This window comes from Oncorhynchus nerka, linkage group LG7 (assembly GCF_034236695.1).
Source record: "Oncorhynchus nerka isolate Pitt River linkage group LG7, Oner_Uvic_2.0, whole genome shotgun sequence".
In the NCBI taxonomy this organism is placed as follows: domain Eukaryota; kingdom Metazoa; phylum Chordata; class Actinopteri; order Salmoniformes; family Salmonidae; genus Oncorhynchus; species Oncorhynchus nerka.
This window is the reverse complement of record NC_088402.1, coordinates 23,986,546-24,003,483: the sequence shown is the minus strand read 5'-3', so window position 1 is coordinate 24,003,483 and position 16,938 is coordinate 23,986,546. Positions and strand designations below refer to the sequence as shown.

At 42.6% G+C, this 16,938-nt stretch overlaps 1 protein-coding gene across 5 annotated transcripts in view; it reads right to left on the bottom strand.

Moving 5' to 3' along the window:
* dennd3a (DENN/MADD domain containing 3a) overlaps positions 1 to 16,938 on the bottom strand; it is a 44,115-nt gene that overhangs the window by 1,849 nt on the left and 25,328 nt on the right. For 4 of the 5 annotated variants that reach the window (XM_065020337.1, XM_029662979.2, XM_065020338.1 and 1 more), the window contains 10 exons: positions 15,513 to 16,040; positions 14,616 to 14,714; positions 13,483 to 13,742; positions 12,351 to 12,521; positions 11,169 to 11,298; positions 10,813 to 10,920; positions 6,530 to 6,672; positions 5,937 to 6,097; positions 5,350 to 5,489; positions 3,883 to 4,001 (listed from right to left, as the gene is read on the bottom strand). In XM_065020337.1, coding sequence (XP_064876409.1) covers positions 3,883 to 4,001; positions 5,350 to 5,489; positions 5,937 to 6,097; positions 6,530 to 6,672; positions 10,813 to 10,920; positions 11,169 to 11,298; positions 12,351 to 12,521; positions 13,483 to 13,742; positions 14,616 to 14,714; positions 15,513 to 16,040 — 1,859 coding nt within the window. The remainder of the gene's footprint in view (positions 1 to 3,882; positions 4,002 to 5,349; positions 5,490 to 5,936; positions 6,098 to 6,529; positions 6,673 to 10,812; positions 10,921 to 11,168; positions 11,299 to 12,350; positions 12,522 to 13,482; positions 13,743 to 14,615; positions 14,715 to 15,512; positions 16,041 to 16,938) is intronic. The other variant, XM_029662984.2, reaches the window with a different exon arrangement.

Genomic DNA, 16,938 nt, shown 5'->3' with positions numbered 1-16,938 from the left:
ATAGAAATGAATGGTAAATAATGCATAGTGTCATTTTGGAGTCACTTTTATTGTAAATAAGAATAGTCGATGTATCTGAAGACTTCTACCTTAATGTAGAAGCTACCAGGATTACAGATATGGTGAGAGGTTACCATGTCTTGGGGGTGTGATCTTTGATCCTCATCATTATTCCATTTGAGATAATAAAATAAGAAAAATATATATACACACATTTCAGTTTGACACGCTCAAAGCAGTGCACCTGGCACCTTTTACCAGAGGTGTGGACTCAAGTCATATTGACTTGGACTCGAGTCACAAATGACGATTTTAGACTCAACAAAATAAAAAAAGACTAGCAACTCGACTTTGACACCAATGACTAGTACTTGGATTTGAGCCTTTTGACTCACTGACTTGATACCCTCCCCAAGCCCAAATATATAATAATTATGCTATTAAAAAAAGTGTGCGGCGCATCAACTCTCATTTAACGGATTACAGTTTGAATCGGACAGCAGCCAATCAAACTGTGCCATCGGAGAAAAAGTTGCGTGTGGCAGAAGAAAGTCGGCGAGTGAATTCAAATGGAGCCCTTGAAAAGACGCACCTAAGATTGAGCTACAACTGCTGTCCCTAAAAGCATTGACATACATTAGCCTACTGTAACCACACACAGAGAGGTTGTGTGTGTGTGTGTTAAGGTTGGGCAATTGTGTACAAGCCTACGTCGCCCGATTGCGCCCCATAGTGATCCTCGATCGCTATATGGGGGGGTGCAGTGCAGGTTTTATCTCCCATCTTTTGGATCTGTATTTTTTTTCCACAGACATTCAGGCCAGTGTTCAAATGGTAGGCCTACTTGAAGTTCAGTAGCAGTTGTTTTGATGTACCTTTTAATAAATTATTGTAACTTTATGGCAGGATTGTTTTAGGTGTCTAGAGTATATCTAGAGAGAGCACTACAATATTTTGTTTTTGTTGTCATATTGACAAGCAGGTAATTTCATTTATTTCCATGGAAATATAAAGTTTATTTGGAAAACAATAAATATGTTTAAAAGCATTCATGAATTGCGTAAATGTAATATGCTAACTATTACTCTTGTTAAAAATATGAAATGGTATTAAATTTGGTATAGAGCACATTATGACTTGTTTAGGACTCGAAACTCAAAGTTTAGAACTTGAGACTTGCCTGTCTTCACTTGGGACTTGACTTGGGACTTGAGTGCTAAGGCTCGAGACTTACTTATGACTTGTAAAACAATGACTTGGTCCCACCTCTGCCTTTTACCATACCCACCCACTTAGGAGCCAGGCCCAGACAATCAGGATGAGGTTTTCCCCCCCAAAAAAGGGCTTTATTTCAGACTGAAAAACTCCTCAGTTTCATCACCTGTCAGGGTGGCTGATCTCAGACAATCCCGCAAGTGAAGAAACCAGATGGAGTTCCTGGGTTGGCGTGGTAACATGTGGTCTGCGGTTGTGAGGCCGGGTGGACGTACTGCCAAATTCTCTAAAACAACGTTTGAGGCGGCTTATGGTAGAGAAACGGACATTATATTATCTGGCAACAGCTCTAGTGGACAATCCTGCAGTCAGCATGCCAAATGCACACTCCCTCAACTTGAGACATCTGTGGCATTGTGTCGTGACAAAAATGCACATTTTAGAGTGGCATTTTATTTTCTCCAGCACAAGGTGCACCTGTGTAATGATCATGCTTTTTAAATCAGCTTCTTGATATGCCACACCTGGCAGGTGGATGGATTATCTTGGAGAAATGCTCACTAACAAGGATGTAAACAAATTTGTGCACTAAATTTGAGAGAAATAAGCTTTGTGTGTATGGAAAATTTAGAGGATATTTTATTTCAGCTCATCACACACACACACGTGGGGTTGTTCAAAAAGGAGGAAAATGTTAGTGTTTTATATCAACTGAATTGCCTTTGTGACTATACACGGAGTATAGCAAATATTAGGTACACCTTCCTAATATTGAGTTGCACCCCCTTTTGCCCTCAGAACAGTCTCAATTCATCAGGGCATAGACTCTACAAGGTGTCGAAAGCATTCCACAGGGATGCTTGGCCCATGTTGGTGCCAATCCTTCCTAAAGTTGTGTCAAGTTGGCTGGATGTCCTTTGGGTGGTGGACCATTCTTGATGACTTAAATGTAAATGTAAATATACAAGGGAAACTGTTTAGCATGAGAAACCCAGCAGCGTTGCAGTTCTTGACACAAACCGGTGCGCCTGGCACCTACTACTACCCTACCCTGTTCATAGGGAATTCAATATTTTCTATTTCCCATTTCACTCTCAATGGCACACAATCCATGTCTCAAATCCTTCTTTAACCCGTCTCCTCCCCTTCATCTACACTGACTGAAGTAGATTTAACAAGTGACATCAATAAGGGATCAGCGCTTCACCTGGTCAGTCTATGTCATGGAAAGAGCAGGTGTTAACATTTTATATACTCAGTATGTGTGTATAGATAGATGGATAGAGATATATACACAGTACAGTTGGAGAGTATTCAGACACCTTGACTTTTTCCACATTTTGTTACAGCCTTCTAAAATTGATTACATATTTTTTTCCCTCAATCTACAAACAATAATACTACCACAATGAAAAAGCGAAAACAGGTTTTTAGAAATGTTTGAGCTCAGGTGCATCATTGATCATCCTTGAGATGTTTCTACAACTTGGAGTCCACCTGTGGTCAATTCAATTGATTAGACATTATTTGGAAAAGCTCACCTGTCTATATAAAGATCCCACAGTTGACAGTGTATGTCAGAGCCAAAACCAAGCCATGAGGTCAAAGGAATTGTCTGTACAGCTCTGAGACAGGATTGTGTCGAGGCACAGATCTGGGGAAAGGTACCAAAACATTTCTGCAGCATTGAAGGTCCCCGAGAACACAGTGGCCGCCATCATTCTTAAATGGAAGAAGTTTGGAACCAAGACTCGTCCTAGAGCTGGCCGCCCAGCCAAACTGAGCAATCGGGGGAGAAGGGAATTGTGCCCGGGAGGTGACCAAGTACCTGATGGTCACTGACAGTTCCTCTGTGGAGATGGGAGAACGTTCCAGAAGGACAACCATCTCTGCAGCACTCCCCCAATCAGGCCTTTATTGTAGTGTCCAGACGGAAGCCACTCCTCAGTAAAAAGGCACATGACAGCCCGCTTGGAGTTTGCCAAATGGCACCTACAGGAGTCTCAGACCATGAGAAACAAGATTCTCTGGTCTGATGAAACCAAAATTGAACTCCTTGGCCTGAATGCTAAATGTCACGTCTGGAGGAAACCTGACACCATCCCTACGGTGAAGCATGGTGGTGGCAGCATCATGCTGTGGGGATGTTCTTCAGCGGCAGGGACTGGGATACTAGTCAGGTTCGAGGGAAAGCTGAACGGAGCAAAGTACAGAGAGATCCTTGATGATAATCTGCTCAGGACCTCAGACTGGGTTGAAGGTTCACCTTCCAACAGGACAACAACCCTAATCACACAACCAAGACAACGCAGGAGTGGCTTCGTGACAAGTGTCTGAATGTCCTTGAGTGGCCCAGCAAGAGCACGGACTTGAACCCGATCCCAAGGATCTGCAGAGAAGAATGGGAGAAACTCCCCAAATACAGGTGTGCCAAGTTTGTAGCGTCATACTCAATAAGACTCGAGGCTGTAATCACTGCCAAAGGAGCTTCAACAAAGTACTGAGTAAAGGGTCTGAATACTTCTGTGAATGTGATCTCAGCTTTTCAAATTTATAAAAATGTGTTTTTGCTTTGTCATTATGGGGTATTGTGTGAAGATTGATGGGGGGGGGGGGAAGGGATCCGAATACTTTGTATATCGCTATATGACCACAGACACTACCCACCTCATGGTAGAGCAGAAGGCTGCTGAAGGCAGTTGGGGAGCCACAGAGCTGCTCAGGAAGGGAGATCTTGCGATGTAACATTCCGTTTTTCCACACCTCCATAATGCAGTCTCTGGCACCTGAATGATGTAGGAGGAATAACATTCCCAAATCACAAATAAAACAATCAATAAGAATCCATCTGTCATCTGTGATCCACCTCCAAGCAGACGACACCATGTTGTATACTTCTGGCCCTTCTTTAGACACTGCATTAACAAACCTCCAGACGAGCTTCAATGCCATACAACTCTCCTTCCGTGGCCTCCAACTGCTCTAAAATGCAAGTAAAACTAAATGCACGCTCTTCAACCGATCTCTGCCCACACCTGCCTGCCGGTCCAGCATCACTACTCTGGACGGTTCTGACTTAGAATATGTGGACAACTACAAATACCTAGGTGTTTGGTTAGACTGTAAACTCTCCTTCCAGACTCACATTAAGCATCTCCAATCCAAAATTAAATCTAGAATCGGATTCCTATTTCGCAACAAAGCATCCTTCACTCATGCTGCCAAACATACCCTCGTAAAACTGACTATCCAACCGATCCTCGACTTCGGCAATGTCATTTACAAAATAGCCTCAGCAAAGTGGATGGAGTCTATCACAGTGCCATCCGTTTTGTCACCAAAGCCCCATATACTACCCACCACAGCGACCTATGTTCTCGTTGGCTGGCACTCGCTTCATATTCGTACCCACTGGCTCCAGGTCATCTATAAATCTTTGCTAGGTAAAGCCCCGCCTTATCTCAGCTCACTGGTCACCATAGCAGCACCCACCCGTAGCACCCACTCCAGCAGGTATATTTCACTGGTCTCCCCCAACGCCAATTCCACCTTTGGCCGCCTTTCCTTCCAGTTCTCTGCTGCCAATGACTGGAACGAATTGCAAAAATCACTGAAGCTGGAGACCCATATCTCCCTCACTAACTTTAAGCACGAGCTGTCAGAGCAGCTCACAGATTACTGCACCTGTACATAGCCCATCTGTTAATAGCCCATCCAACTACCTCATCCCCATATATATTTTTTTTGTTTGTTTTTTTGCTCCTTTGCACCCCAGTATCTCTACTTGCACATTCATCTTCTGCACATCTATCACTCCAGTGTTTAATTGCTAAATTGTAATTATTTCGCCACTATGGCCTATTTATTGCCTTACCTCACCTCATTTGCACACACTGTACATATACTTTTTCTATTGTGTTATTGACTGTGTGTTTGTTTATTCCATGTGTAACTCTGTGTTGTTGTTTGTGTCGCACTGCTTTGCTTTATCTTGGCCAGGTCGCAGTTGTAAATGAGAACTTGTTCTCAACTGGCCTACCTGGTTAAATAAATGTGAAATAAAAATACACAGTAGTATAGTACAACCAGAAGTTATTTTAAGTACCCTATTTTTATGCTTGTACATGTACTTACAGCACCATAGGGTTCCATTGCAGAGCTGAACGGACTGGAGACGGTCGCAGGAGACCCGGAACTGTTTCCTGACCTGTAACGTGGACACGTCCCACACTATCACTGCACCCTCCGCACTGCAGGAGTATGCCACCTTGGGGCTGCAACAGGGAATACATGTTCAGGTAAAGATTCATGTTATTCATTAAAAAAAAAATCAGCAGGGTCGTGTTTATTGTGGCACACAGTAGCGAAATGTTTTTAAAACGGGAAAGAGCATTTCATATTGGACACGTTCAGATAGTCGCTTCCTGCTTAAGTCCATTGTCCTCCTTTTGGTGCCTAATGAACACGACCCAGGCATAAAGAAGGGATGTTATACTAATACTTATACTAATTTTACTTCGAGCTGGGACTGCTCATTGATGCTGTTATCATGCGGTCCTAAAAAGACAGCTCTCTCTGTGGATATGATGCCAGTAGTAGCTGTATGTTTAACTTCACTATATTACATTTCATTTTACAAGGACAGTGCTCATTAAATCTCACTAAATGTAAGTTTAAGCCACCCAGATAGTTTTCAACTGCATGTCGTCGTCACCCCTCACCTGTATTTCTCGCTGCATTCCCCTAGGGACAGCCCTGTGACCTCACTGCGGTGGTCTGTCAGTTGCTTGTTACAGGACATGCTGCGGGTGCTGATTATGTAAATTACTGAATCCTGGGAGCCAATCCACACTTGCTGCCGGTCCACTCCCAGCATACAGTTCTGGACAAAACAACAAAACATGGAGTCTCAGGACCATGTTACCAGACAGGCTGGCCTACCTATTTCAAACCAGGTGGCCTGCCTATTTCAAACCAGGTGGCCTGCCTATTTCAAACCAGGTGGCCTGCCTATTTCAAACCATGGCACCAAGACATTTCAGACATAAAACACCATTTCAAAAACATAGAAGCAGGTCCAAGCAGGTCATTTCAGTCATAACATACTGTACCCACCAGGGGTCAGCAGAATCCCTTGAGCTTTTCATCTACACAAACACTAAATATAGCCAAATGGGACCAAGCAGAAGACGACTAAATGTGGTAAGTGAATTACTACTGCTTTTTGATAATTCTATAAATTGTCCTCCTCCCTTCAATTTGCCTACTCCTTTAAAATAGTGGTCCCATCCCCATTCCACATCCACAGCCATACCACTCGTGAAGTTCCCACTTGGACTTGGTTCTGCTGCATGGACCAGCTGGCTGCATCAAACACCACCACCTTCCCGTCACTCAGGGCACACCACAGTTTGGGGTTCCCATCACCCTCAGAGTCAGACGACACACCCAGCTGGCCTGAGAATGTGAACAAAAATATTGCTGAATTCAGGAACCCCTGAATCTGCATTTTCTATGCATCTATTTCTATTGTCCTACAAGCATGGCAGAATATTTCTCATATGCTGAAAAAGTCTATATACTGTAGGTCTGATTCAAATACAGTAAGTAGCTCATGGCTTGACTAGTAGAGATGGTAACTACAGTGCATTTGGAAAGTATTCAGGCCCCTTGACTTCTCCCACAATGTTATGTTACAGCCTTATTCTAAAATGGATTAAATCGTCGTCGTCGTCCCCCCTCAACATGCATGCAATAGCCCATAATTACAAAGCAAAAACAAAGCTCTAAGGACAATTCCGTCGCCCTCATGACTTGGTTTTTGCTCTGACATGCACTGTCAACTGTGGGACCTTATATAGACAGGCGTGTGCCTTTCCAAATCTTTTCCAATCAATTGAATTTACCACATGTGGACTCCAATCAAGTTGTAGAAATATGTCAAGGATGATCAATGTAAACAAGATGCACCTGAGCTCAATTTATAGTCTCATAGCAAAGGGTCTGAATACTTAAATAAGGTATGTTTTTAATTTTTTTGCAGAAAGGTCTAAAAACTTGTTTTCGCTTTGTCATTATGGGCTATTGTGTGTAGATCAAGAGATTTTTTTTATTAAATCTATTTTAGAATAAGGCTGTAACCTAACAAAATGTGGGAAAAGTCAAGGGGTCTGAATACTTTCCGAATGCACTGTATACAGTTAAGTTAAAAATATTAAAAAATCCCTGATGAAGGCTGAGGTCGAAATGCATTGAATATTCTTCATTTATAATAAATACGTATATTCTAATACATTTAGTGTCTTATGTGCAAAGGTGAATCTCTCTCTCACACACACACACTGAAGAAGTATAAACATTTAGTTACACAATGGCAGACATATGGAACTTTTCAGACATCAATCCATATTATGGAATACAACCTAAATCTGTCCTCCTTCAGCCCAGCTGTTCCATTTCCTCTTATGGCCTAACATTTATTTTTCAAAACATAATAGGAAAAAGAAAAGAACTTGATGTGTCACATCCTCCCTTTCTTGGGGAGGAGAAAGAACAGAACGGAGGGGAGGAGGGAATCTGTCCAAGGGTACATAAGTGACCTACATTTAGTCCCAGAGCGCTGGGACTTCAACGGTGCTCTGAGCTGATGTAGCACTATTACTAATGCCTAGAGCGATGCTTCTCAAACCTCTCCACCTAGACATTTCACAAGTTTGTTGTCGCCCTGAACTAGCTCCCCTGATTTACCTATTCAAGGGTTTGATGATTAGTTGACAAGTTGAATCAGGTGTGCTAGCTCTGGAATTGTTCAAAGATATGGAACGTCTTGGGGGTCTCCAAGAAGAGGTTTGTGAACCACAGGCCTAGAGTGTCAAGTCCAGGCCCCGTACCATGGCCACTACCATGCCCCCTTCTAATTGGTTACAGATGGACCAATCAGGGGGAAGGCTCAGACAAACACACCACTGTCTGTGAGAGGACCAGGGGAAGGAGTAGGGAGAAGGGACACGGTGTTAAACAAAGAAGCTGCTGTTGGATCCTTGATGTCACTAGGGTTAGAGCTGACAAGGTACAAATCTGTCGTTCTGCCCCTGAACAGGCAGTTAACCCACTGTTCCTAGGCAGTCATTGAAAATAAGAAGTTGTTCTTAACTGACTTGCCTAGTTAAATAAAGGTAAACTAAATCAAATAAAAAAAGACACAGGCTCCTTTACACAGAGTGCTGGGACTGAGGAGCCTTGGAGATTAGAGCATGTTTCTTACGATGTGCCTAGTCAAAACACGAACCGTACAAATGAGTCAGAATCAAACATCTCACTGTGTCAGATAGTGTAATACATCTACTTTGTGCATGACGAGTTACTTTTTCCAACAATTGTTTACAGACAGATTATTTCACTGTATCACATTTCCAGTGGGTAAGAAGTTTACATACACTAAGTTGACTGTACCTTTAAACAGCTTGGAAAATTGTCATGGCTTTAGGAGCTTCTGATAGGCTAATTTACATAATTTGAGTCAATTGGAGGTGTACCTGTGAATGTATTTCAAGGTCTACCTTCAAACTTTGTGCCTCTTTGCTTGACATCATGGGAAAATCAAAAGCAATCAGCCAAGACCTCAGAAAAATAATTGTAGACCTCCACAAGTCTGGTTCATCCTTGGGAGCAATTTTAAAACGCCTGAAGGGAACACGTTTATCTGTACAAAGAATAGTATGCAAGTACAAACACCATGGGACCACGCAGCCGTCATACCGCTCTGGAATGAGACGCGTTCTGTCTCCTAGAGATGAACGTATTAGTGTTCGAAAAGTGCAAATCAAGAACAACAGAAATGGACCTTGTGAAGATGCTGGAGGAAACGGTTACAAAAGTATCTATAAAAAAGTATCAGTAAAACGAGTCCTATATCGATATAACCTGAAAGGCCGCTCCGCAAGGAAGAAGCCACTGCTCCAAAACCTCCATTAAAAAAAGCCAGACTACGGTTTGCAACTGCATATGGAGACAAAGATCGTACTTTTTGGAGAAATGTCCTCTGGTCTGATGAAACAAAAATAGAACTGTTTGGCCATAATGACCATCGTTATGTTTGGAAGAAAAAGGGGGAGGCTTGCAAGCCGAAGAACACCATCCCAACTGTGAAGCACGGGGGTGGCAGCATCATGTTGTGGGGGTGCTTTGCTGTAGGAGGGACTGGTGCACTTCACAAAATAGATGGCAGGAAAATTATGTGGATATATTGCTTGGTTGCAAATCGGTCTTCCAAATGGACAATGACCCCAAACATACTTCCAATGTTGTGGCAAAATGGCTTAAGGACAACAAAGTCAAGGTATTGGAGTGGCCATCACAAAGCCCTTGACCTAATTCCTATAGAAAATTTGTGGGCAGAACTGAAAAAGCGTGTGCGATTAAGGAGGCCTACAAACCTGACTCCATTACACCAGCTCTGTCAGGAGGAATGGGCCAAAATTCACCCAACTTATTGTGGGAAGCTTGTGGAAGGCTACCCAAAACATTTGACCCAAGTTCAACAATTTAAAGGCAATGCTACCAAATACTAATTGAGTGTATGTATACTTCTGACCCACTGGGAATGTGATGAAAGAAATAAAAGCTGAAATATATCTCTACTATTATTCTGACATTTCACATTCTTAAAATAAAGTGGTGACCCTAACTGACCTAAAACAGGGAATATTTACTAGGATTAAATGTCAGGAATGGTGAAAAACTGAGTTTAAATGTATTTGGTTAAGGTGTATGTAAACTTCAGACTCAACTGTAATATAAACATTTGTGGTTTGAGTAGGAGGAACAATCACAGTGATTCTATTTAGACTATTATATGAGTCTACTATCAGTAAGCACTGCATGAACCTAAGGATGAAACTAAGGAACACAACAGGAAGTGGTTGGTGGTGATGAGTTGGGAAAAGCTGTGCCTCATTATTTGTTTAAGAGGCAGTGAAATAAAATAAAAACGCCTCTGGCCCTTTCTGCCAAGCCTCCTCCTGTAACCTGACACCGTCACTGTCCAAGCAGCAGTAGCGGGTGTGACAGACCTGGGTTCAAAACACCATTTAAAATACTTAAGCTATGCTTGATTGAGTTTGCCTGTTGTAATGGAACCAATTGAATAGTCACAAAAGTGCAAACCCCACGCACCTGGCACTCAAGGCAGATTAAAACAAACACACAAAGTATTTGAAGGATTATTAAATAGTATTTGAAACCAGGTCTGGAGTGTGACATATGTTACTAGGACACAGACAACATGACTCTCGGGTGTTGTTATCATGCAATACCTCGACTACAGGACACAGATTTGAGGTGTACTACCATGACAGTCATGATCTAAGGAGTACTGTGTGAGAGTACGTGGTATGTCCTAGACTGGAGGAGAGTTTAGGTTGAATGGGAAATACCAGCAGTACCTACGTGACTTACTGAGCATCCTGTAGGGTGTTTATAGTACTGGGAAATCATCATCTATAGATATGTAGTGTTACCAGTTTGTTGAACAGGAACAGTGTCTGATGTCATGACTGACACGTTCCTTTGAGACTGAAAGCGTGCCTGAGAGTTTACCTGGGGTGTAAAGCAGAACATCCACTGCCTGGGGGCTAGTCAGGCCCAGAGAAGGGTTGATCTTGTGTTTCAGGGTCTCTGACGTGGATTTAGGGACCATCAGCGGGACTGTTCAGGATGGAGAGAAAGCTCAGAGGTCAAAGTTTGAAATGAATAAAAAAATCTCCCGAGAAACAAGACTTATAAACAAGCGCTTTCTGTGAAGTTATTCATTTCAATTATCTAAAATGTTGTGGATTTTTTGGTATGATCTGATGTTTTTTCAGTGTCTTTTTGTCATGTAAAAATATCAACTTTGGGAGACACAAGCTGCTTAAAACTAATTCATAGCTCCACAAATATCTCAGTTGCCATACCTTCCAGTTTCATTCTGTCAAAGTGTGCCAGCTTGGTTGCAGCAAAAATGGCCTTTTGTGACTGCAGACAGCCAACCACTGCATCCATCAACAGGGCGTTGGTCAGAGCCTGCTGCATATACTGGGGGTCCTGAGAGAGCAAGGGAGAGAAAGTAGGAGAGGAAGAGTGAGAAACAATGCAGATTTGAGATTCTATTCATATGTATATGAATTATGATGAACGTCACACATTCTATGCTCCAGATGTACAAGAGTCTGTTTCCCATGACATCATGCTGACGTCAACATGAAAAAGAGACGAGGAATAGAAAGCAAAATATCTCTAGGGCCAGTAGTTTGTAACCAGACCAACTGGCTCTTACGGTAACTCCATGGCATCTGAACCATGTGTTGGGGGAGGCTAGCCTGGTGCCAGATCTGTTGGTGCGGTCTTACCAACTCCTTGTCTAGTGTAGTTACTGTCATGCCACGACAGCACAAACAGATCCGGAGCTAGGCTAGCTGGAGGCAGCAGGGGATGAGGCCTTAATTAAAGAGAAAGACAGAACTTAACCCTGGGAAATGCGGTCTTTCCAGTGATAACAGAGAAGACGACAATACATGAAGTGAGATGGGCCGGGGGCCAGCAGCGTCCATGTTGTTTCATGCAGTTTAATAGGGGAAACTGAAGGCTGGAGAGTGGTGCAGACTTTGGACTGGCTGAACAATAGAGCCAAGCCCATATGAAACTCCATAGCTCCCCCTCTTACATGGAATGTCAACCACACCCACTGAGCTACAGTCCAATCTGCCAGAGAGGCCCAGGGTGGGATCAGGACAGAATTGTTTTAGTGCTAACGTTGGCCATCTGTGCTGCTAAAGAAAAACTCCCTTCATAGTGTAGCTACATACTGGCCATACATAGTCGTATGCAGAGCGGGATAGAGAGAGAAGCTATGTCCCAATTATCTCTCCTTCCACCCCAAGGATGTCCTTGTTCACTTCCATTTATGGATTTGAAAGGAAATATCTAGTACAGTAAAAGACATATGGTGAAATAAGGCCCATGCCTTCACCAACCCAATTCCTAGAATTGTGAGAAGTAGTGAACAGGTAAACAATTCAGTAAAAAAAAATATATACAAATTGACACGCACCCAGAGACAGATGAACAAATTTTCCAATCACATTTTGACATACTACCTTGTGGTCGTCGGCCATCTTCCTTCCAGCCCACATCTCCTTGACCATGAGGTGCCAGAGGTCAACCTCTGACTTCAGGTTGACCTCGAATGTCTCCTTCCTCAGGGTGGTCTTGATCTTCAAAGACGGGATCCTCAGCAGTAGGAAGGGAGCAGAGGAGATCTTCACCTCCTGAGGTACAAAAGCCAACCGGTTATTCACTAGCCTGATGCCAGATCAATTTGTTCTGTATAGCCAACTCCTATGGTTGTAAAGACCACAGATCTGGGAGCAATTATTCACCTAACACAATCTTTGACATTCATATTTGTAATGTCATATTTGGTAAGACTTTGTATGATAGTGCACATGTATAAGGCCTTATGAGTGTATTTATAGTGCCTTATGACATACATACAGTGCACTGTAACACTTGCTATAAGCAATCATAACATGGATAGACCCAGGAAAATGTCCTGTTTCTCAATATGACAGTATATGAAATGGAGTGTTTTTAAAAAACAGATGTAGTTGTCTACATTAGCTGCATAGCAGAGCATAGATTACACATCTATAAGCACATCAAACACATTCCTTTTATTGTATAGATTAATGCATGGATGGGCAACTTTGATGGGGGTGAGGGCCACAAAACATCTGAACTGCGTACCCATGCATACACCATGTTTTACAGCTTATTTCCTACAATTCTACACATTTCTCCATACGATGGAGAGAAATGTTTGAAGTTTTTAATATGATATCTGAGTGAGACTGACTAACAAAATCAAATGCCCCCACCCCCCAGCCAGTAATTCAACCATGATTACTAAGTTTAGATAGCTGGCCTCTACCAATCTAAAAAATGTTAGCTGACATGAGCTAATTGAATGAATATCAGTGATTGACAGAGAAAAACTGTTGATGTACAACCACATTTCGAATTTGCACCTTGTGTATTCTACTATTCTAACTTCCAACACTAAGTTGAGACCCCGACGGAGTGAATAAAACATTTTTTCATTATTGATCCGAGAGCCTTCAATGTATTCACATACTGTAGTAATATCTATAAAAATATATAGTATCGTGAATAATATACAGTATATCACAAAGTGTAGTAGTATCGTAGATCAATTAGGTCTTAACTCACCTCAATGTCTCTGAACTTGGTGACCTCCATGTACCCGGGTCGTCCTTCGGTCAGCAGGAACAGCCGTCTCTGTGTCATGGCGATCTTGCCCACGCCGTGGCTGGTCTTGACCGAAGAGGACAGCTTGAAGACACACTCATTAGCCTCCAAGTGCTCCAGGGCCGAGGCCGGCAGGGCCACTTCCTGAGCCTCGGCCTCAGTCTCCTTCCAGAAGGTGTAGAACACGCGGAATATCTCCGGGTCCACTTGTTTCTGCTGGCCTACAGGGAGCAGTCTAGAGTCAGGGTTTTGCAACCATAGGGGCAGTTTACTACATTCACTGTAAACTGGGTATGATTCAACTAGGTTTCTCATTCAAAACAATAATCAATGAGCTAGAATGGAAAGGTGACTAGCAGGGTTGGGGAAGGAGTTATAGTATTAGGAACCACATTAAACAGCCTTTTTTTGATTGGCTGGTGGAGCAAGTTCATGGTGTGTGGGTTTACTGGAGAAAAAGATTCACACAAAGCTCACTGGACGTTAGGGCCGGGACCATAACAGTATAACAATATTTTTTCCATGGCAAAATTGAAAACACGAAGCAGACTAAACTCTTTAAAAACCTGCTGTATGTAAAATATTGTGTTCTATAGCTAGGAAAATAAATACATGTGACTCTGGATGACAACATAATGATGTTTGTTTCCTACAGAGCGGTTTTTCTAAAGATGTTAAATCCGCTTCATGTTTTGTTTTGATACTGATATTGTCCCTGGCCCTACTGGACGTGCACAGTAGGACTCCTATGTAAAGTGAAACGTGAGGCACTTTAACACACTTCCATGAGGCTACTCACAGTCCAATAGACCATTGTAAGATAAGAGTCCTGTAACAGTCAATTGAACACATAGGACGAATAGTATTCGTCCTTCAAAACAAAGAAAGAAAATATTACCTAGACGTCAGCCATGAATGCTATGTGAGGTGTTTGAAGCGACACTAATGTTAAAAGCAAACACTTCTCAGATTTAAGACCCGAGGGGATAGTTGATTAAGCAGAACACACACAGGCCAAAGCAACACACACACACCAAGATAGGAGTTGGGCACAGCACAATCTGCAGGCAGTCAGCGTGTAATGCTATGCTTACCCTCCAGATTGGAATCAAGGTAAAAGATAGACTGGGAAGAAGCCTTCACCGCAGAGCCACCACCACCACCATGCCAACCCAAGCTGCTCTTACAACATTCTGATCAGGTAAAGGATAAGAAATTAAGCAGATTCAATAGTCAGATGAATTAGCATGGCCATTCACACTACATGTAGTAAGGTATTAACACATCGATCACAGGGACTGGAGTGATTACGGATTATAGGCCAAGTATTATCAATTGGATTATGTTCATGAGTCCCATACAACAAGGGGCTACTGCAAAACTAACATAGAAGAAAACCTCCACCAAAAGAGACAACCCGCTCTCCTTCACTCTCACTCATTATTTCCCTATTTCTAAGCTTGGTGTCTGTATTAGAGGTCGACCGATTAATTAGTGCCAATTCCAAGTTTTTATAACAATCGGAAATCTGTATTTTTGGGCGCCGATTTACCGATTTTATTTCTTGTTTTTTTTGTTTTTATACTTTTATATAACTAGGCAAGTCAGTTAAGAACACATTCTTATTTTCAATGACGGCCTATGAACGTGGGTTAACTGCCTCTTTCAGGGGCAGAATGACAGATTTTCACCTTGTTAGCTCAAGGGTTCCAATCTTGCAACCTTACAGTTAACTAGTCCAACGCAATAACGACCCGCAATAACGACCTGAACATGTTTCATTATTTACTTGAGGCTAAATTGATTTTATTGATGTATTATATTAAGTTAAAATAAGTGTTCATTCAGTATTGTTGTAATTGTCATTATTACAACAACAAAAATAATAAAATCGGCCGATTAATCGGTATCGGCTTTTTGGTCCTCCAATAATCGGTATCGGCGTTGAAAAATCATAATCAGTCGACCGCTAGTCTGTATGACTTCCTTACCCACAGTGAGAGCCTCAAACAGCCTGTGAATGGTCCCCTGGTCTTTGACAATCCCAGACTCCTGCACGTGCCTCACAAAGTCCTCCAACTGCATGTGCTTTTTCGGGAGTTGGAACCGCTTGACACCTTCGTCGACATGGCGCTCCCGCTCCCTCTCATGGTCCCTCTTTACTCGACTAATCAGGTGTTTGATTTCGGGTCGGCGGTCAGCCAGTGCCTGTTCGCCCTCCTGTAGAGAGTCCACCAGCGCGTTGACCAGCTCGCCAGGAAAGATGTCTGTGTCTGTCTTGTAGAGGTTCTGGAAGTCTTCTAGAGCATCCAGGCGTTTACCAGCCACGGTGTTCACGAAGCCCCTGAGGTAGTGATAGCGAGCCAGGAGAGAGGAGTCCCCGGAGGCCACCCCGCTGATGGCCTTGCCCAGGAGGGTGATCATCTCCTGGTAGTAATTCTGGACGTAGTGGTAGGCCAGCGGAGGGGGGAACTCAGGAAGCTTGAAGAATCTCACGGGCCTCTGGGGAGACTTCATACCTATGGGGTTCCATCACAAAGAACTGAGGTCAGTGTTTCTTAGATTAAATCAATTCATACAGAGGAACCCTTAAAAGGGCCAATCAGCACTTGGAATAATAACAAAGGATTGTCCAGACCACAGTTTCGGTAAAAAGCTAGATAGATAGATAAATAGATAGAGCTATGAATGCAAGGACCGACCATCCAAATAAAACTTTTAAAAATCCACGGTATCCAAATTAAAGTTAACCATGTTGAGGCTATGCAGTGCTTGTTTACATTTACCTTATTTACAAACACTGGAGTAAAACAAGCTGATATTTTGGGTTCTGATGGGGTACACCAGTTAAAGTCATTTCTAAGTTATATCAGGGGTGTTGAATCCAGCCCTCAAGTGGTTTGAGTAAACCATTTTACCACATCCAAACTGTGTAGAATGATAATGGTTTCTTGACACTCCATCTTGCTAATGAATCACTAGACAGTCAGGAAGCATTGCAAACTATTTTTATAATACATTTTCAGTGCGGCCCTCCGGACCTCGTTGAAGAACGATTGCGGTGACCCCCCCCGAGTTAAATTCTTCGCCGGTCAATGGTAGTAGCATAGAGGAAGAGGCAAAACGGGAGGCTTTACTCCAGAATTCTGGTATGGAGGTCAATGATTGTAGAATTTGGTCAACAAAAAATAAATGTAATTGGTAATTTGCTACATGAGCCTTATCTGATCGAATAGAAGTTTCGCATTGGTTAGGTTGTTACAAATACACTAATATAAAAGTTGATGCACGACATTTTGCCAACTTAGGAAAACAACATATTGAGGTTGTGCCTGTTGTCAGAGATAGATAAAGGACTCATAATGGATATAACTGTTTTAGCATGGTCATTGCCATTAAGGGCCTCCACCATTCCAC